The sequence below is a fragment of the Zophobas morio genome, unplaced genomic scaffold (genome assembly GCF_036711695.1).
Source record: "Zophobas morio isolate AGI-343-1 ecotype UQ-CSIRO unplaced genomic scaffold, CSIRO_AGI_Zmor_V1 ptg000002l, whole genome shotgun sequence".
NCBI classification, from domain to species: domain Eukaryota; kingdom Metazoa; phylum Arthropoda; class Insecta; order Coleoptera; family Tenebrionidae; genus Zophobas; species Zophobas morio.
This window is the reverse complement of record NW_026972107.1, coordinates 6646444-6668343: the sequence shown is the minus strand read 5'-3', so window position 1 is coordinate 6668343 and position 21900 is coordinate 6646444. Positions and strand designations below refer to the sequence as shown.

Genomic DNA, 21900 nt, shown 5'->3' with positions numbered 1-21900 from the left:
TCCAAATTGATCAACTGTGTCACGCTTCATAACAGGTGTTCCATTGATAAAACCGCGACTTGGCACACCGTTGCGGAATTTTTTCAATTAGCGTGATTTGAAAATGTTTCATTTTGCTGGTGGGGGTGAAGGTCGGTGTCGTAAACGCGAGACGAAATGCGATAAAATTCGCCGAGATGTAAATATTTGACCGATAAATCGCGACTAATCGGATTTCCGGACATTTTGGGAATCTCTGGAATGTAGCGCACATGGCCGGCATGTGGCCTAATAAATGCACGCATTTAAAACACTCACGATTGTGCTTTAATTAACTGCCGGTATGAAGCATCGACGAAAATACATGCTTTGATTTCCTTGTTCGAAAAAGGAGGGAAAAAACGGCGGTATTTTCAAGTGCAGGTTGGGAATGTTTTAATAAAAGAGTAATAACGTCGCTCAACGTTGTAATAATGTTGAGATCGTTAGGGCGACCTTATGTAAGTAATTTTTAAACTTTCGGTGTAAACATTTCCAAGATCTTAATAAGTTTTGAAGTTTAAGACAACAAAATTATAAACACCGACTCAAATTGTGTAAATTTTCACAAAAAAACCCATGTATCAAAAATTATTATTATATTTTTTCTTTTCCACAAAAATGCAACAAGTGTGAAAACACAAATTAGATCGTTTTAACAATTTTTTTCCCGAAAATATTGGTGATTTTATCAAAATTGCACAATTTGACGTTTTTCAATTTTTATCAGGCCGATTTTAGCCAACAATAAAATAATAAGAGATTACTACGGAAATAAATTGATCGTGTTTTGACAGCCGAGACAAATTTGTTGAAGGTTATAAACATCTAACGACAATCCTTTTTGTTATAAAAATTTTATCGATCGTTAACATATTTATCTCGGTGATAACTAGCACTAACATGATAAAAATTGCCTCTACAATACAACAATAGTTTCTAATTCATCCAGAGAACTTAATCGATTTTCTTTTACTCCGTTTTAGCCTGCTGCTTCAACAAATTTAGCTCCGTGCTTAAAAGTAGCCAGTATATGACCGAATTTCTTGTTTCCATATTTGTGACATTTTTGATAATTTGTGAAGAGCACTCTTTTGAAACATACTCAGAACGTCATTTTTGTATGTCCTAAAATTGTATTCCCCTGTGCAAATCAAGACGGTTATAACTAATCATTTTAAACGGGACTGTACTAGAACGTATTTTTAAAATTTCAATATGTCGTCATTTAAAACCCGAATTTTACTAAACAAAGAAATCAATTTTTCTCGTATATCTGAAAAGTGGGTTTACAATTTTCAAAATTTTCCCAAAAAAGTGGTTAAAATGGGTTCAATCGATTGAAAATTGGTGCAAATTGTAGAAAATCTTCCGCTAAAAACGATTCCGCAATCGTCACCACGGCATCAATTCAAATAAACGTAAAAAGCGATTTTTAAATTTTCAAAATTTTTCCAAAAAAGTGGTTAAAATGGGTCCGATTGATTGAAAATTGGTGTCGAATTCTAGACAATCGTCCGCTAATTAAGAATCCAAAATAGCCGGTACGACATATATTCAAAAATATGTGCAAAGTAGGTTTAGAATTTTCAAAATTTTTCCAAAAAAGTGAATAAACTGCATTCGCTCGACTGAAAATTGCTGCCAAATTGTAAAAAATCGTCCACTAATTACGAATCAGAAGTCGCCGTTAAGGTATCTATTTAAATAAACGTGAAAAGTGAGTTTACAGCTTTGAAAATTTTTCCAAAAAAATTATTAATATGGGTTCAATCGAGTGAAATTTGGTGTCAAATTGTAGAAGCCTTTCCGCTAATTACGAATCTAAAATCGCCGTCACGAGAGCTATTCAAATAAACGTGAAAAGTGATTTTACAATTTTCAGAATTTTTCCAAAACAGTGTTTAAAATGGGTTCAATCGACTGAAAATTGGTGTCAAATTGTAGATAATCGTCTGCTAATTATAAATTCGAGGCCGTCATTATGATATCTATTTAAATAAATGTGAAAAGTGAGATTGCAGTTTTCAAAATGTTTTCAAAAAAGTGGTTAAAATAAATTCAATGAATTGAAAATTGCTGCCAAATTGTAGATAATCGTGTGAAAAGTGAGTGTACAGTTTTATTAAAATTTTCCTAAAAAATGGTTAAATTGGGCTCAATCGACTGAAGATTGGTGTCAAATTGTAAATAATTTTCCGGTGATTACGAATCTGAAATTGCCGTCTGAGATCTATTCAAATAAACGTGAAAATTGATTTTATAATTTTCAAAATTTTTCGAAAAAAGTTACAAATGGGTTCAATCGACTGAAAATTGGTGTCAAATTGTAGATAATCGTCCACTAATTAAGAATCCAAAATTGCGGGTACGATATCTAATCAAATAAATGTGAAAAGTGGGTTTACAATTTTCAAAATTTTTCCAAAAAATGGTTAAAATGGGCTCAATCGACTGAAGATTGGTGTCAAATTGTACATAATTTTCCGGTAATTATGAATCTGAAAACGCCGCCATGAAATCTATTTAAAAAATTAACGTGAAGTGATTTTACAATTTTCAAAATTTTTCCAAAAAAGTGGTTAAAATGGGTTTAATCCATTGAAAATTGGTGTCAAATTGTAGATAATCGTGAGCTAATAATGAATCCAAAGTCGCGGGGACGACATCTATTCAAATAAACGTGAAAAGTGATTTTTCAATTTTCAAAATTTTTCCTAAAAGTGGTTAAAACGGATTCAATCGATTGAAACTTGGTGTCAAATTGTAGAAAATCTTCCGCTAATTACGAATCCGAAATCGAAGTCACGACAGCAATTCAAATAAACGTGAAGTGATTTCACAATTTTCAAAATTTTTCCAAAAACGTGGTTAAAATGGATTCAATAAATTGAAAATTGCTGCCAAATTGTACATAGTCGTCCGCTAATTACGAATAGGAGGTCGCCATTACGATATTTATTTAAATAAATGTGAACGTGAGTTTACAGTTTTATTAAAATTTTCCTAAAAAATGGTTAAATTGGGCTCAATCGACCGAAGATTGGTGTCAAATTGTAAATAATCTTCCGGTAATTACGAATCTGAAGTTGCCGTCTGAGATCTATTCAAATAAACGTGAAAACTGATTTTACAATTTTCAAAATTTTTCGAAAAAAGTATCTAAAATGGGATGAATCGATTGGAACTTGGTGTCAAATTGCAGAAAATCTTCCGCTAATTCCAAATCCGAAATCGAAGTCATGACGACACCAATTCAAATAAACGTAAAAAGTGATCTTGGAATTTTCAAAATTTGTTCAAAAAAGTGGTTAAAATGGATTCAATCAACTGAAAATAGCTGCCAAATTGTAGATAATCGTCCGCTAATTACAAATCCAAGGTCGCCTCTTCGATAACTATTTAAATAAACGTGAAGAGTGACTTTACAGTTTTCATAATTTTTTCAAAAAATGGTTAAAACGGGCTCAATCCACTGAAGATTGGTGTCAAATTCCAGATAATCTTCCGACAATTATGAATCTGAAATCGCCGTCATGACATCTATTTAAAAAATTAACGTAGAAAGTGATTTTACAATTTTCAAAATGTTTTCAAAAAAGTGGTTCAAATCGGTTTAATCGACTGAAAATTGGTGTCAAATTGTAGATAATCTTGCGGTAATTACAAAACTGGAATCGTCGTCATAAGAACTATTCAAATAAACGTGAAAAGTGAAATTACAATTTTCGAAATTTTTCCAAAAAATTGTTTAAAAGGGGTCAATCGATTGAAAATTGGTGTCAAATTGTGGGAAATCTTAAGCTAATTTCGATTCCGAAATTGCCGTCACGACATTAACTCAAATATATGTAAAATTGGCTTTACAATTTTCAAAATTTTTCCAAAAAATTGGTTAAAATGAGGTCACTGAATTGAAGCTTGGTGTTAAATTGTAGAAAATCTTCCGGGAATTACGAATCTGAAATCGCCGCCACGAGATCTATTCAAATAAACGGGAAAAATGATTTTAGAATTTTAAAAATTTTTCCAAAAAGATGGTAAAATGGGTTCAATCAACTGAAAATTAGTATCAAATTGTATGTAATCTTGCGGTAATTACAAATCTGAAATCGCCGTCATAAGATCTATTCAAATAAACGTAAAAAGTGATTTAACAATTTTCAAAATTTTTCCAAAAAAGTGGTTAAAATGGGTTCAATCGATTGAAAATTAGGGTCAAATTCTAGACAATGCTCACATAATTATGAATTCAAAATAGTCGGTACGACATCTATTCAAAAATATGGGAAAAATAGATTTACAATTTCCAAAATTTTTCAGAAAAAGTGGTTAAAATGAGTTCAATCGACTGAAAATTGATGTCAAACTGTAGACTATCGTCCGTTAATTATGATTCCAAAATAGCCGGTACGCCATCTAGTCAAAAATATGTGGAAAGTGGGTCTGCAATTTTCAAAATTTTTCCAAAAAGTGGTTAAAATGAGTTCAACCGATTGAAAATTGGTATCAAATTGTAGACAATCGTCCGCTAATTATGAATCCAAAGTAGCCGGTACGCCATCTAGTCAAAAATATGTGAAAAGTGGATTTACAATTCTAAAAATGTTTCCAAAAATGTGGTTAAAATGAATTCAATGGGTTGAAAATTGGTGCAAATTGTAGAAAATCATCCGCTAATTACGATTCAGACATCACCGGCACGACATCAATTCAGATAAATGTGAAAAGCGATTTTACAGTTTTCTAAATTTTTTCAAAAAGTGACTAAAATGAGTTCAATCGACTGAAAATTGATGTCTCAACTGTAGACAATCGTCCGTTAATTATTATACCAAAATCGTCGGTACGACATCTATCCAAATATATGTGAAAAGTGGGTTTGCAATTAAAATTTTTCCAAAAATGTGGTTAAAATGAGTCCAATCGATTGAAAATTGGTATCAAATTGTAGAAAATCTTCCGCTTATTATGATTCCGAAATTGCCGCCACGACATTAATTTAAATAAAAATGTGAAAATCGATTTTAAAATTTTCAAAATTTTTACAAAAAAGTGGTTAAAATGCGTTCAGTAGACTGAAAATTGATGTCAACCTGTAGACAATCGTCCGTTAATTATTACTCCAAAATCTCCGGTACGACATCTATTCAAATATATATGAAATGTGGGTCTACAATTTTCAAAATGTTTCCAAAAAAGTGGTTAAAATGAGTTCAGTTGATTGAAAATTGGTGTCAAATTGTAGAAAATCTTCCGCTTATTATGATTCTGAAATCGCCGCCACGACATTAATTTAAATAAAAAGTGAAAAGCGATTTTAAAATTTTCAAAATTTTTCCAAAAAAGTGGTTAAAATGAGTTCAATCGAGTGAAAATTGGTATCAAATTGTAGAAAATATTCCGCTAATTATGAATCCGAAATAAAAGTCAGGACACCAATTTAAATAAACGTGAAAACAGATTTTTAAATTTTTAAAATTTTCCCGAAAAAATGATTAAAATCGGTTTAATCAACTGAAAATTGGTGTCAAATTGTATGTAACCTTACGGTAATTACAAATTTGAAATCGCCGTTATAAGATCTATTCAAATTAACGCACAAAGTGATTTAACAATTGTCAAAATTTTTCTAAAAAACCGGTTAAAATGGGTTCAATCGATTGAAAATTGGTGTCAAAATGTAGAAAATCTTCCGCTAATTACAAATCTGGAATCGCCGTCATAAGGTCTATTTAAATTAACGTGAAAAGTGGTTTTACAATTTTCAAAATTTTTCCAAAAAAGTGATTAAAATGGGTTCAATCGATTGAAAATTGGTATCAAATTGTAAAAAATCTTCCGCTTATTATGATTCTGAAATCGCCGCCACGACATTAATTTAAATAAAAATGCGACAAGCGATTTTAAAATTTTCAAAATTTTTCCAAAAAAGTGTTTAAAATGTCGATCGAAAAAATCGACTGGAAATTGGTGCCAAATTATACAAAATCTTCTGCTAATTATTACAATTCCGAAATCGCCATGCCATTAATTTAAATAAATATTGAAAAGCGATTTTACAATTTACGAAATTTTTCCAAAAAGGTGGTTAAAATGTAGACAATCGTCCGTTAGTTATTATTCCAAAATCGTCGGTACGACATCTATTCAAATATGTATACGTGAAAAGTGGGTTTTCAATTTTTAAATTTTGATAAAAAAGTTGTTAAAATTGGTTCAATTGATTGAAAATTGGTATAAATTGTAGAAAATCTTCTGCTAATTCCGTTTTCGAAATTACCGCAACGACATCAATTCAAATAAACGTAAAAACTGAGTCTACAATTTTCAATCTTTCTCCTAAACAAATTGTGGTGATTCTTTTCCTTTTACATCATATTTGACGACAATCGGTCCAGTAGTTATCTCTCTAATAAAAATTGACGAATCCAGACACTACTAAGTTTTAATTAATACTCATTTTCTTTCCTAGGAAAGCCTTTTTTAATGAAAAATCATTAATTTCTCACATAACTTTTGAACCATTTCCGAAACAACACAACTCTGGATAAACACGTTTTACAAAGTTTTCGTGAAATTCTGCAAAAGAACTTTGAAGGCTTGAACTTCTTAGGCATCGAACCGACAAAAAAAATTGTTTTGCTTGTATTTTTCACTAAAATCAACCGTGATCAAGTACAAAATATGAAGGAGGAACAGAATTCATTATTATCCTCAGGCTTGAATTTACAACAAGAAAAGCAAGTTTCAAGGAAACAAAACCGCCAGATTTTCATATCCCATCAAAGAATCTAAGATCTAAGATTATTTGCAACGTAAAGACGAGAATTACACGAGAATTCGGCGTTTTAAAAATTAGAAGTCACTGTCTTTATCTTCATTTTAAAATAAAATTTTTATAACACAGTTTACACGTTAAAAGTATTTCGGTGTTTGTTTAATATAAAACTGGCAGCGCGTCCCATGCGATTATGCAAATTTTGTTTATTTTGATTTCGTCGTCATTGTGACCACAAAATACTATTTAAAATCAAGGTGGGTACGTTCAATAAAAACCAACAAAATTTTTAAAAACTAACACAAACTCCGCCACTTTGCACGCGAAAACTTCCCGCCACAAGCAAAAACCTCACAACCGCCACGTCCCACTTTACCTTTGTACGAGAGCGCGCTCGACGTGTTCCTGTCCTCCTCGGCGATGGTCTCCAACCCCTCTAGCACGTGCTCCCCTTCCGAATCGCTGGTCGTCTCGCTGCTGCTCTCGTCATCGCTCGAACTGAACCCGTCCTCCGCATCCCGGCGCCTATAAACCACCTCCTCGCCGCCCCTCGAGAGCCCTCCGCCGTCCTCCGTCTTGTGCCTCTTCAACGAGCTCGTCTGCGCCACGATCCGCTCGACGTCTTCGGCGACGCTGTCGAAATCCTTGACGGCCGATTGGAAGCTCTCGTCCGCCTTGCTGCAGCTATTTTTGGCCGTCTGTTGGAGCTTCCTGGGGGCGCCGCCCAGCGCCTGCTGCTGCTTCTCCAAAACGGCGACGACGGCCGCCACCACGGTGCCGCCGGCCCTGCACAGCTCGCGCATGCTGTCGGTGTCGGGAAGTTATGAGTTCATGGTTGAGGAATCCGGAAGGCGGTGATGGGCGGCGGGCTGGCACGTTGACAGCTAGCGAAAAGCGGCGGTTACGCAACGGAGGTGCGAGGTGGCGGGGAAGGGCGATTTTTAATGGTGATTGGACTTTCTATGCAAATGGGCGAGTGGTGAGGGGCGGCGGGAAAGTGGTTTGGCGGAAAAGGCTTTCGCTTTTGGGGCTTGGTAAAGGTCAGGTGTGAGGTGACAAGAGCTCTCGGAGGGTTTTCGTCGAAAAAATTTTGTGGTTTCGAGGTGACCTTGTTGCGTCAGTTAAATAACAACAACGTGTTTTGTTTAATGAAAAACATCAAAAAGGTGTAATTTTAGAACATTTTAACGGCCGAAGGAATAACACCGGTGTACGATTAATTGCAAGTTTAGACACGTGTCGTGGGTAAAATTAGACGGAAAACAGAATTGCCTTCATTGCTTGGGGGCGGACTGACTTTTTGGAATTTTCACGAACATAGAGATCCATGATGATTCTTATAAAACAAAACCAAAATTGTTTACATCCAAAAAAACATCTATAAAACAGACCAGATGCAAAAAAGGTGGATTTACAAAATCGTGAAAGAACAAAATAAGTTCTTTACGAAAGAAGTGTTATTTGCAACAGAAATGCATGAACAACCTCCCTGGTGAAAGATCCTCATCAGCTTGTGAGAGACGAGGAGTGTTTAGAAATTTACGTAAATATTCAGGTTACACTAGTACTTGCTAAGATAAGACTGATTTTGGCAAATCACAGACCCTTCTAGAAAATAGAGGGTGGGTGGGCGGGGCTAGTATTTGATAAGAAAACACCGATTTTGGCATTTTCGAAAAATTTTCAACTATTTTCGAACTAATTGAAGTCATTTTCTTGTAGATTTCGATATCCAGAAGTCATTTTCGGCTTCATTTTTTCGGAAATTCCTATCGTTCTCCCAAATCGCCAATTGAAATATAGCAATTTTTAATATTAATTTTTGTTTCACAAATAAAATTATTTTAAGAATGTTCTTTGTGCTTTTTATATATTCACAGACATGTTTAAAATTTGTTTATTTGAGACAATAGAAAAGTCAGAACAGGTCAGGTCCCGTTATGTCAAGTCAGGTCAGGTACATGAAATAAGAAATAAATTTTATAGCAAATCGTACAACAAAAAAGTTACGATTGGCGCTTTTTTTAGCTTTTTCACAACATTTTTCCACTCCCACTCAACAGAAGGACATAATTAGCCCCGCCCACCCACCCTGTCTTTATTTTAGTGATTGATTTTATCCGGTTTGAATGAAATGAATGATCTTATACTGAACAGAAATTAAATTAGTCGTTAGAATGAGAAGAGGGGGGTGGGTGGGGCTAGTACTTGCTAAGATAAGACTGATTTTGGCAAATCAGACCCTTCTAGAAAATAGCGGGTGGGTGGGCGGGGCTAATATTTGATTAGAAAACACTGATTTTGGCATTTTCGAAAAATTTTCAACTATTGTCGAAATAATTGAAGTCATTTTCTTGTAGATTTCGATATCCAGAAGTCACTTTCGGCTTCATTTCTTCGAAAATTCCTACCCTTTTCCCAAATCGCCAATTGAAATACAACAATTTTTACAATTTCGTCAAAATGGCTCGGCATAAAAATTTTGTTGATAAAAAGGAAATGATTATTAATTTTTGTTTCACAAAATACAATTAATTTAAGAATGTTAATTGTGGTTTTTATATATTCACAGAAATGTTTAAAATTTGTTTATTTGAGACAACAGAAAAGTCAGAATAGGTCAGGTCACGTTAGGTCAAGTCAGGTCAGGTACATGAAATAAGAAATAAATTTTATAGCAATTCGTGTAACAAAAAAAAGTTACGATTGGCGTTTTTTTTTACTTTTTTCACAACATTTTTCCACTCCGACTCAACAGAAGAACATAATTAGCCCCGCCCGCCCACCCCGTATTTATTTTTGTGATTGATTTTATCCGGTTTAAATGAAACGAATGATTTTATACTGAACAGAAATTAAATTAGTCGTTAGAATGAGAAGAGGGGGGTGGGGGGTGGGTGCGACTAGTACTTGCTAAGATAAGACTGATTTTGGCAGCTCACAGACCCTTCTATAAAATAAAGGGCGGGTGGGCGGGGCTAGTATTTGATAAGATAAAACTGACTTTGACATTTTCGAAAAATTTTCAACTATTTTCGAACTAATTGAAGTCATTTTCTTGTAGATTTCGATATCCAGAATTCATTTTCGGCTTCATTTTTTCGGAAATTTCCACCGTTTTCCCAAATCGCCAATTGAAATATAGCAATTTTTACTATTTCGTCAAAATAGCTCGGTAAAAAAATTTTGTAGATAAAAAAGGAAATAATTATTAATTTTTGTTTCACAAAATACAATTATTATTTTAAGAATGTTCTTTGTGATTTTTATATATTCACAGAAATGTTTAAAATTTGTTTATTTGAGACAATAGAAAAGTCAGAACAGATCAGGTCACGTTAGGTCAGGTGCATGAAATAAGAAATAAATTTTATAGCAAATATTATGACAAAAAAGTTACGATTGGCGCTTTTTTTACATTTTTCCGCTCAACAGAAGGACATAATTAGCCCTGCCCACCCACCCTGTCTTTATTTTACTGATTGATTTAATCCGGTCTGAATGAAATTAATGATCTTATACTGAACTTATGAATATAAATGTTCATGAGGTCGAAGTTAACCACACAGGGTGATTCATAATTATAGTCGTGAGGCATAGAATTTTTTAAATTGCTACGTTTTCAAAACTACTTCCATTATCGTTAATTTTATTAGCGAAAAACTACTTAAATACCTTAAAAAACACATGGTCTTCGTAATTGTTGCGGCTAAACTGCCTTGAGAATATCATTACATATTAATATTACATATTTCTTTAATAACCTCTAAAAATTGAACGAACTGTTATCAATGTGTTACAGTAAGAATAAATTGTTTTTTAATAATTACCCACAACGGAAAGTAATTTTCATCATTCACGAAATTTTAAGATTCTCTGTTCGCCATATTTGAAAGAAATGACCATGCTCCCACTAGTTTTATTTACTTATTTTTTGTCATATAATTCGCCATTAAAATTATGGACTAGTGCTCTGAATCACCTTGCATAAACACAAACAAGCTAATATTTTATCACTGCACTAGCACCGCCCACCCGCCTTCTCGTTTCTTAAAGGCTATGTCATTTGCAAAATCAGTTTTATCTTAACAGGTACTAGCCCCGCCCATCCACCCTCTCTTGTCTTAGAGCGTATATCTTTGCCAAAATCAGTTTTATCTTAGAAACTATGTACTGATGACTAACTTTTTCAAAAAATGATCAAAATTTGGAAACATTCCGAGTTTACTTATATGCACAAGGCAGGAATTTTCAACGTCTTCTCTAGTGCTTGCTTATGCTTTAATGGATTTTTCTTTTGGTAGTTTTGTTTTTGTTTATAAATGCCTCATTAAATGTTTTTTTTTGGTTTATTTATTAATGAAAAATAACAGCTTGTTTTATAATAATAATAATAATGCACAACGATTAATAAGTTGTTATGGTTGTTGTTCTAAAAAAAAATAAGAGGTGGATTTTAGTCACCATCGTTACTAAGAAATCAGAAAGTAAGCAATGTTGCCGATTTTACTTTTATAAAATTACTGAAGAGTTAGTTAATCCGCCATTTTCCAGACACCCGGTATAATATTAAAAATATTCATAAACCGTACGTTTAGGAGTATGTTATTTTATAAAATTTAAATAGCTTTTACTATGCAAAATGTTTAGGTGACATCATCAAACTGTTGGTGGGGATGATCAAACAAATTTTTCGATACAGACGAGAGATGACAGACGGAAATGGAACACCTATTTTTTCATGCTTTATGAGGCATGAAATGTCAAAAAACATAAAAGTAGCACAATATTTCCCTAGCTTACACTCGAAAAGTGAAAAATCAAAAGACAATTATCGCTTTATTTTGCTGGAATTTTATTCTAACCGCTGTTCATTTTATTTTTATTTAAATTCCATTTAAAAAGGCCGTAAATATGCATTATATTTTCGTAATTTGAAATTATAAGAACAAAATCGTCTAGTAAGCCATGAATTTTGTTTTTAAAATAACGATGTTGGCAATGAAGTTAGCTGACACTTTATTTGACAGTCATTTGACCGTTAACGTCAAACTGATTAACGAACAAGCAACGCATTGGTGTTGCCAACCTAATTTTTCAATATTAAATTTGAACCGTTGCTAGACAATTTTTTCTTTAAACCTTTTTTTAAACACTTAGCATAAAAAAGTGTTTACAAGACGCTAGTCAGCAGAGGGTAACCGCCACACTTTCATATATTCCTCAATTATCATTTGACTCAGCTTTTACAGTACACCAATATCCAATCTAATAAAGCAGGCCTGGTAAACAAAACACATAAATTCCATCGTACTAAACTTGCCAGACACTGTCTAAAAAATCAATTCCTGTGTCGGAGAAGCTGAAAAGTGGATTGCTTTAAGTTACTGCAAGTTTTCCGAATCGTGCGAGGGTCGCATTGTTTGAATGTTCATTTTGCACAATTTCTTGTCTTACTATCGCTGTAATTATCTTTCACGCGTAGTCGAGTTTTCGTTTTGTGTGTAAGTAGTGAAACTACCAACATTAATAATGCAATAAAACACCTACAAGTTGTCTTCAACTATCAAGCATGACTCACTCAGAATTTACACAATAAGCGTGTCTTCACAGTTCAAAACTATGATATTATATTTAGTTTGGGCAGTCACGTCGGGATGGATTTAGAGTCTCGGATTTGACAAGATTATACTTTTTTGCAGTTTTGGTCTAATCGTTTTATAATGGCGTATTCCTTAAGTCATTACATAAGTCGTTTAACACGTGACGGCGTCTCATGTGAACGAAAACTGAATCGGCTGCATTGTTTAATACACAAACAATAGTAGAAATAAACAAATCGTACGTTTACTAAACAATCAGACATTCATTTACGTTACATTTAAATCACAACAAACAACTTTCAGTTTGAATTTTCTGCATTTTTTTCAAGCATCAATTTTGTTGCCAAGTCAATTAGAAGCAGTTCCTGATTGTTATTTATAATAAGTGAGGTTATTATTATGCCTGTCAAGGTCTGTACTTCCCGTGCTCCAACCATGAGACTAATTTAATAAAACATTTTGTATGGAACGTACCCTCCTATCACCTTTGATTGCTGTTGACTAGCTAAGGAGACATATATTGATTATATACATTATAAATTAGATGCCTGGCGGAAAAGTCTCCAACATTAAAGCGAAAAGGAACCTCAAGAAGTGCTTACCGGTCGATGGAGCTACGACAAAGAAATTACGAGTACGTAGAAGTATACGAACGGCTAGAAAAAAATTACCATGCTTTACTCCACCCTTACTTCATCATTGGCAATTGAATGCAATTGAATAAATCTAGGCTGATGGTAAACATTATTGAGTGGCCCACGAAGCCGACCCACGTTTCTTTTTTCGCATTTATTAATTGATTAGTGGGAAAATTAGTTGAGTACAGTGTATTTAAAATTAGAGATTTTTTAACGAAGTCAATACAGGACCCAAATAATTTTTGAGGGTGATCTGCGCCGACTACGACGATCAAACTGCGCCGACATATTCTTTGTGAGTTATCACTCTGTAGTTGTTTGCAACCAAAAAAATAATAAATAAACTAAAGTTTACAAAAAATCTGGCAGAACTTGTAGTCGAGATAAAGAGGAACATCTGGATACCAAAACCAAAAGACTGATATAAAACAGAAATAATAAAATACTAACAAGAAATGTTAGTAGACGGATGTATGTTTTTGTGGAGGAAAAAAATCGCCTTATATAGTCCAGATCAACAAAATCTCGAAAACAACTCGAATGGTATATGGTAAATTCCACGTTAAATTAATCACGACCAGTTAAAATACCCATGTATGGTCTTCAAGATTCAGGTTTACCACACGTCACTTTCATCAAGCGCTTAAATCCAACAATAAAAACGATTATAAAGTCCGACGAATAAGGAAGTTCCAAACAATAAAAGTATTCACTTGTTAACCATGTCAGCTAATTACGAGTCAATTGAAATAATCAGTTGCAACCGTCTTATCAGTCCTCGGGGCCGTAAACACCGATGTAAACAAAAACATGGCCGCCATCCGAAGAAAACCAACCCAGATTTGGCAAAATTCCACGAAAACGTCAAAAGCGCCTAAAATATACCTAATAAAAACCGCTTTCAACCGATTACGCCACCAACAACCATCGCAATCATCGCATCAAAACAATCCATTCCTTCATCCGTCATTCCGCCTCCCGAAGACCCATAAAACCAATTCCCAAAGGTCACCATCAACCACAACCCGATTTCTACAAGAGCCAAGTGTCACCTCATCACCACTTAGAAATACCGATAATCCCCTTCACAGCCCTCGACCTTATCTCGGCACTTCACAGCACTGCACCCACTGTTCAGACGCTGCATTAATTGCATCCATCCGTCTGTTGCATCGAGACCCTGCGATAAACACTGCACTTCGAGTCCGCGCCCAGCAACAGCTTTTGCTCGACTTATCTAAGCGGCATGTGTTACGGCAGGAGCAAAAGCGAGCAGTGACAGCTGAACGACGGCCTGTGCGTACGCGCCACCGACTTAAAATAACCTCACTTAATTTAGACTTAAGTAACAGCCGCGACACGGCGGAGTTCACCCACCCTTCGGATGCAGCGGCGACGCGGCCGTTGCCCGGCGAGTAGCGACGATCAATCAGTGGCGGAGGGCTCAGGTGCGCTTTCAGATGAGCGAAGGCCGGGTCGAAATAGACCCGAACGACGGGGGGCGATGATGGGTTTATTGTGGTACGAGACGGTCACGTGATTTGTTGTTGCATAAGTGTGTGAGAGAGAGGGGACGTGTTCGTCCTGGTTCGACGAATCAATCATGGTCGGTTTTAATTGGACAGAAAGATTGTGCATAATTAGAATTTGTGACGAGTTTTAAAAATTTAACTAACGGAATGATCAAAAGCGGATTTTTTTTCTGGCAATAAAATGTCATCATGTTATTTTACAGCGATAAAACCGTCAATATAAATAAACTATTGTAGTTCGATTGTACAATTTACGGTTTGTGAAATACTCGCCGGAAATAGCAGGCGATCGCCGAAATTATTTAACTTCGCTGACATCTTTCAACGGCCGCCGGAGTAAACTATGAATGAATCATAAGATGGAAACCTTTTTTTTAAGATCACACAAAGTGGGTCTTTATTTTTGGCTACTTTGTTTATTTTATGTATAAAATGGTACTTGAAGATCGATAACAAAGATCAGGAAAAATAAAGGTCTTACAACTAAACCCTGAACTAGTCCAATTCTTATTTCATTTTTACTTCGCGACAGTAAAATGGGGAAGTATTGTAATTGGGTTCATGCGGCGAACACATAATTTCAAGTTTTCTTGACGTTTCATAACCACCAGAGTACGAAAAAATTTCGTCTGTGCCGTATGTCGGCGACTTTACTAGACACGTAATCTTCGAAGCTACGAGACTGATTATTGTGAAATTTTAGATATACCTTAGCACTTAGTACTAAAGCTAAGCAAAATTGATGACGCCATCTCTACCTACTTTGGTATGGACCGGTGGTTTATGAGTCAGCCTTTATTTTTTATCTGAGATATCTAGATTTTCGGAAAAAAATCAGAATTGTTATAACATTTTATTATTTAAATTAGAAACTGGAAAACGAATGATTGGAAATCTTATAATCATTTTAAGATTCTCATAGTAAACCGCTAATGAAAATTTAACTGGTTATTCGCCCCAAAACTTGATGACGCCATCTCCAAATTTTACTGAAAAAATCCTACTTTTTGGCAGTGTATTTACAATTTTTAAAGATAGTTTTATCGTCTCCTTTGTTCCCTTTTTTTGTTCCTTGGATTTATAGGAGGTCTTGTTGTATTGTAGGGACGAGGGAAGTTCTGTGGAAATAACTCTCGACCATTTTTTTTTACAATTTAAATTAAAAACTGGACAACGGAATGCTTTTAAAAATCTTGTAAATATTTTAAGGGTAACATAAGCATGGCAAATCGCCAATAAAAATTTATCTCTTTATCCCCTCCCAAAAAATTATGACGCCATCTTGAAATTTTGCTGAATAAATCCTACTTTTGCATTTGTAGTTTGCCAGTGTATTCGCAATTTTTAAAGGTAGCTTTGTCGTCCCTTTTGTTCTGTTTTTTTGTCGCTTTTTCGTCTTTGTTTCGTCTTTTCTGTCCGCCTTTGTCCATTGCCTTTTTTATCGTTTTTTTTGTAATCTTCATTTGGTTGCTTTGTGCGTCCTTTTGTTACATTTTTCGCATTTTTAATAGACTTTTTGTCGCTTTTCCGTGCTTTTGTTGCTTTTTCGCATTTTTTGTGAACTTTTTTTGCTTTTTTTCGTCATCTGTTTCCTGTTTTGGTTCCGTTTTTTTAATAATCTTTTTTACTTTTCGGGCGTAAGCTAAGGAAGTATGGTAATCAGGCGGATGGCTACTTTAATATTTTCTCGATATGTTAATATGACCCTTGGTACGTTTCCGTCTGTCTGTTTGTATATCTGTCCACCGTTTGTGTCTATTTTTGTTAGACAAAACCAAAACTACTGGACCGGTTGTTGCCAAATTTTATGTGTGTTACGAATATGATGTAGATGGTAAAATGCTAATGAAATTTTTTTTAATTATCCCCACCAAGGTGATTGATGACGTCACTCAAAATTGTACATAGTAAATGTGTTCTATTAAACTTTATAAAACAACATACTCCTACACGTGTAGTTTATGAATCCGTGTTCAGCTTTTACTCTAGACATCCAGTTTTTTGGGAACAAAATCAAAATTGAATAACATTTTGCAATTTAACATTGAATCTGCAAAACCGAATGCTTTGAAATCTTGCGGACGCCTTAAAGTTGTCGCAAGCATGATAAATTGGTAGTCAAAATATATGTGTTTGTCCCCCCCCCCCCAACTGATTACGCCGTTTCAAAATTTTGTCGAAAAGCTGGAATTGTTTTATCGTATTTCAAGGACGAGGGAAGTTCTGTGGAAATAACCCTGGACCGAATTTGTTTACAATTTAAATTAAAAACTGGATAACGGAATGCTTTTAAATCTTCTAAGCATTTTAAGGTTAACATAAGCATGGTAAACCACTAATCAAAATTTATCTGTTTATCCCCTCTGAAAAAAAAAAAAATGATGACGCCATCTCAAAATTTTGCTTGAAAAATCCTACATCTACTACTATTTTTTGTATTTTGTCAGTGTATATTTCTTAAAGCTAATTTTGCCGTCTCCTTTGTTCCCTTTTTTGTCGTTTTCTTCTGTCCCTCCTTTTTTATGTATTTTTTTGTCATCGTTTTTTCTTTCGTTTATTGCTTTTTTCGCATTTTTGGTGTTTTTTTAATCGTTTCTTTTTTATTGTTTTCATGACATTTTCCTGGCGTTTCTTTCTATTTGTATTGAATTTTTGTCGTTTTTTGTCATAAAATTCGCAAAATCAAATTTTATCATTTATCTAAGACACTGAATTATTTGACTGTATTTCAGGGACTAGGGAAATTCTGTCTAATATGGCTTTAGATCATTTGTAGCATAAATAAGACCCCAGCAATCTTACAAGCCTAACTTCAACTGTTTATGTTTATACTTCGAAATAATTTGACTACATTATTAAGCACGTACGGATAACAAACATGAACGCAGCAGATCAAAGTATGCATTTGTGAAAAAAAATGAAATTTGAATTATTTTAGGTAAGCAGCTGTTATTATCACAATTATTATTTTATTATTATTAAAAATTAAGGTATTCTTAGATTTTCGAGAAAATAGGGTGACCCATCCTTGATTTAATCATTAAAAAAATTGGTCGAAGATTATTTCGACAGAACTTCCTTAACCTCTGGAATACAACAAAACAAATCCAGTTTTTTCGAAAAATTATAAAATTTGATTATGCGAATTTAATTTTTTTAATGAGAATGATAATAAGTTAAAATAAAAATATGTATCTAATGTTAAAGTGAATGTAAAGTAGCATGCTGGGAAAAGAGAGGGTGGGTGGGCGGGGCTGGTAGCTGCTAAAATAAGACCGATTTTGGCAAATGAGATACCCTCAAAGACAAGAGAGGGTGCGGCTAGTAGTTGCTAAGATAAAATTGATTTTGGCAAATAACACACCTTCTAAAAAAAGAGAGGGTGGGTGGGCGGGATTCGTAGCTACAAAGATAAGACCGATTTTGGCAAATGACCCACCCTCTAAGAAAAGAGGGGGGTAGTAGCTGATAAGATAAGACTGATTTTGGCAAATGAGATACCCTTTAAGAAAAAAGAGGGAGGGTGGGCGGGCCTAGTACCTGCTAAGATAAGACCGATTTTGGAAAATGACATACCCTCTAAGAAAAGAGAAGGTGGGTGGGCGGGACTAATAGCTGCCAAAAAAGACCCATTTTGGCAAATGATATACTTTCTAAGAAAAAAGGGGGTGGGGGGTGGGGATAGTACCTGTTAAGGCTGATTTTGCCAAAAATTCTGGATGTCTACGGTGAAAATTCGACACAGGTTCACACACGACAAGTTTATAATTATTATTATTCAATGACAAACGAAAATCCTGAAAAATGGAAAATTTGAAAAACTGAAAAAACGAAAAATCGATAAATCGAAGAAAAATTGAAGAATGAAAAACTGAAAATTTCCAAAATTGAAACATCAAAATATCGAAAAACTGGAAAATCCAGAAATCGAAAAATCCAAAAATTATCACGAAAACCGAAAATTTAAAAAATTGAAAAATTAGAAACCTGAAAAATCAAAAAATTGAAAAACTGAAATTGAAAAATCGAAAATTTAGGAGCGGCAAAAATTGAAAAATAAAAATCGTAAAATTGAGAAATCGAAAATAAAAAAAAAATAAACGAGAAAACGCAAATTTGTAAAATCCAGAAATTGAAGCGAAAAATTGAAGAATCGAAAAATTTAAAACTCCCAAAATTGAAATTACGAAGAATTGATGAATCGAGAAATTGAAAAATTGAGAAATCGAAAAATAAAAACAAAATCAAATAAAACATTCGTTAACATTACATGCAGTTACTACAGCCCGGACGTAAAAATTGAAATTGTCGTCATTACCGGTGAAACTAGAAGCATTTGAACTGAAATTTGCTGTTTCTAGATATTTGATTTTGAAACAAAATTTAAACATTGAAATATTGAAAAACTCCAAAAGTGAAACATCGAAAAATTAAAAAATCTAGAAATCGAAGTCGAAAAAAAAGACAAATGAAAATCCTGAAAAATGGAAAATTCGAAAAACTGAAAAAACGAAAAATCGATAAATCGAAGAAAAATTGGCGAATTGAAAAACTGAAAAATCCCAAAATTGAAACATCAAAATATTGAAAAATCCCGAAACTAAAATATCGAAAAACTGGAAAATCCAGAAATTGAAAAATCGAAAACCGAAAATTAAAAAAATTTAAAAATTAGAAACCTGAAAAACCAAAAAATTGAAAAACTGAGAAATTGAAAAATCGAAAATTTAGGAGCGGCAAAAATTGAAAAATAAAAATCGTAAAACTGAGAAATCAAAAATAAAAAAATAAATGAGAAAACGTAAATTTGGAAAATCCAGAAATTGAAGCGAAAAATTGAAGAATCGAAAAATAAAACTCCCAAAATTGAAATTACGAAGAATTGATGAATCGAAAAATTGAAAAATCGAAAAATAAAAACAAAATCAAATAAAACATTCGTTAACATTACATACAGTTACAGCCCGGACGTAAAAATTGAAATTGTCGTCATTACCGGTGAAACTAGAAGCATTGAACTGAAATTTACTGTTCCTAGATATTTGATTTTGAAACAAAACTTAAACATTGAAATATTGAAAAACTCCAAAAGTGAACATCGAAAAATTAAAAAATCTAGAAATCGAAAAGTCGAAAAAAAAATGACGAAAATCCTGAAAAATGGAAAAATTGAAAAACTGAAAAAACGAAAAATCGATAAATTGAAGAAAAATTGAAGAATTGAAAAACTGAAAATTCCCAAAATTGAAACATGAAAATATTGAAAAATCCCAAAACTAAAATATCGAAAAACTGGAAAATCCCGAAATCGAAAATTCGAAAACCGAAATTTAAAAAAAATGAAAAATTAGAAACCTGAAAATCAAAAAATTGAAAAACTGAGGAATTGAAAAATCGAAAAATAAAAATCGTAAAACTGAGAAATGGAAAATACAAAAATAAACGAGAAAACGTAAATTTGGAAAATCCAGAAATTGAAACGAAAAATTGAAGAATCGAAAAATTTAAAACTTCCAAAATTGAAATTACGAAGAATTGATGAATCGAAAAATTGAAAAATCAAAAAATAAAAACAAAATCAAATAAAACATTCGTTAACATTACATACAGTTACTACAGCCCGGACGTAAAAATTGAAATTGTCGTCATTACCGGTGAAACTAGAAGCATTTGAACTCAAATTTACGTCTCTAGACAATATTTCATTTTGAAAAGCCAATTTATTTCCGACACATATCAGTTTTTAATAATTTGATCGTTCGCTCAAAACGAAACACCGACGTAGATTCTGATGATGAAGTAGAAATAAAGTTTTATGACGCCACAATGAGGGAATTATGCACACAATAGAAAGGGCGATTACCGCTATAAACCGCAATGTGCCATCACCAAAGCAAACAATTTGCGTGGCGATTCAGTGCTTTCCCGTACAAATTCTGTTTTCAAACGTTGAATATTGATGATTCTGGCTCGGCTTTCCAACTTTTTAACTTTATACCATTGTAAAATTTTATGAAGCGTTCTCGTTATTCTAACAAATTTCTTTAGTAATAAAAAAGGCTCGACGTCATGGTCATAAATTATTCTTAGAGTGCACTTGTGTCTAGAATTTAATCCAGATTTAATTACGTCCCGAGTCGCTTTGTGCTTAATAGAGATCGATAACACAAGAATTCCGGACGCATTTTTGTGACTTTAATAAGCTTTTTTAATGACTCTTTTTGTAAGCTTTCAGATCAACATTTCCTGATTCTTTAATCACCAGTGGCGGCTCGTGACCTAAAATTTTGGTGAGGCCACACCCCAAGCAGCAGACTGTCGTCTAATTCACGTCAATTTTTGGTCATAACTCGTCGGCGACGTCATTCGCCCAAAAAATCACGTGAAAATTACGAGATTTTTATGACTTACTTCTGACGTCAAAAGGCCGTCCTTTCTTCGTCATTTTTTTTAGATTATATGATCAATTAGATGTGGGTCGTCGTATTTTTTAAAAAGTGGCCTTCATAATGCTTGATTATATTTAGAGCAAAAAATACAACGGCTTAATTAGAAATACACCAAAGACAAGTTTTTTCATTCTAATAATTTCTAATAAAATAATTATTTCTGAAAACTTGTTTACTCTGGAAGTGTTATTTTGTAAGTACCTGCTTGGCAAATTATAAATAGAACATCTGGGGTTGAGCGAAAAGACCCAACGACACAAACAAAGTCATAAAAATTCTTTGTCCATTGTCCCTAAAACGGGACAAGGTTTTGAAGAATTCCTTCGTCGAATTTTGATTTTATAAAGACATTTATAAAGTGATGACGGTTACCAAAAAAATTCGAGAGTGATTAATATTCAGTTTTATTAAATTTATTCTTATCCGTATTTACTATACAATAAATACATCAGATGTTTGGGGTGTGCATTCGGACTTTCCCTTTTTTCGGTATTTATGTTTATTGCACTTCACAGAGAAGCATTCCAGTATTTCCAGTTGGTTCTCAACCACCGAAACTTTCTCGTGTATCCGTTACTCACTTCATTTTTAACGCAGTTTTGTGCAAATTGATGCCATTCAGTGTGGGTTGTACTTAGGGGAAAAGTGCCTAAGTGTCAAATGATCCCCATCAATTGTAAGAAAATTTGTGGCTCCATCTACCAAACATTACTGTCATTTGATTAAGCGCTCTGTAATTAGTACCTTCTGAAAGTTTGATGGCGTTCTGTGTATTCTGCACAGTTTTGTGCCAAAATATGTAAAATAAGCACCTCTGATCTAAGGTAAGATATATTTTAAAAGTCCATTACTTCCATTTGAAAGGTCTTATAGCGGTGG

At 33.7% G+C, this 21900-nt stretch overlaps 1 protein-coding gene across 8 annotated transcripts in view; it reads right to left on the bottom strand.

The window, feature by feature from the left end:
* The window catches only part of LOC135126112 (liprin-beta-1), a 114972-nt gene that overhangs the window by 23779 nt on the left and 69293 nt on the right, over positions 1-21900 (bottom strand). The window contains exons 1-2 of one of the 8 annotated variants that reach the window (XM_064051965.1): positions 14114-14512; positions 7176-7683 (exon numbers count right to left, since the gene is read on the bottom strand). The exons of 2 other annotated variants lie outside the window; for them this stretch is intronic. In XM_064051965.1, coding sequence (XP_063908035.1) covers positions 7176-7602 — 427 coding nt within the window. In that variant the 5' untranslated portion in view covers positions 7603-7683; positions 14114-14512. Of the gene's footprint in view, positions 1-7175; positions 7684-14092; positions 14513-21900 lie in introns of those variants that run through there. 5 more of the 8 variants (XM_064051973.1, XM_064051941.1, XM_064051933.1 and 2 more) reach the window with 5 other exon arrangements.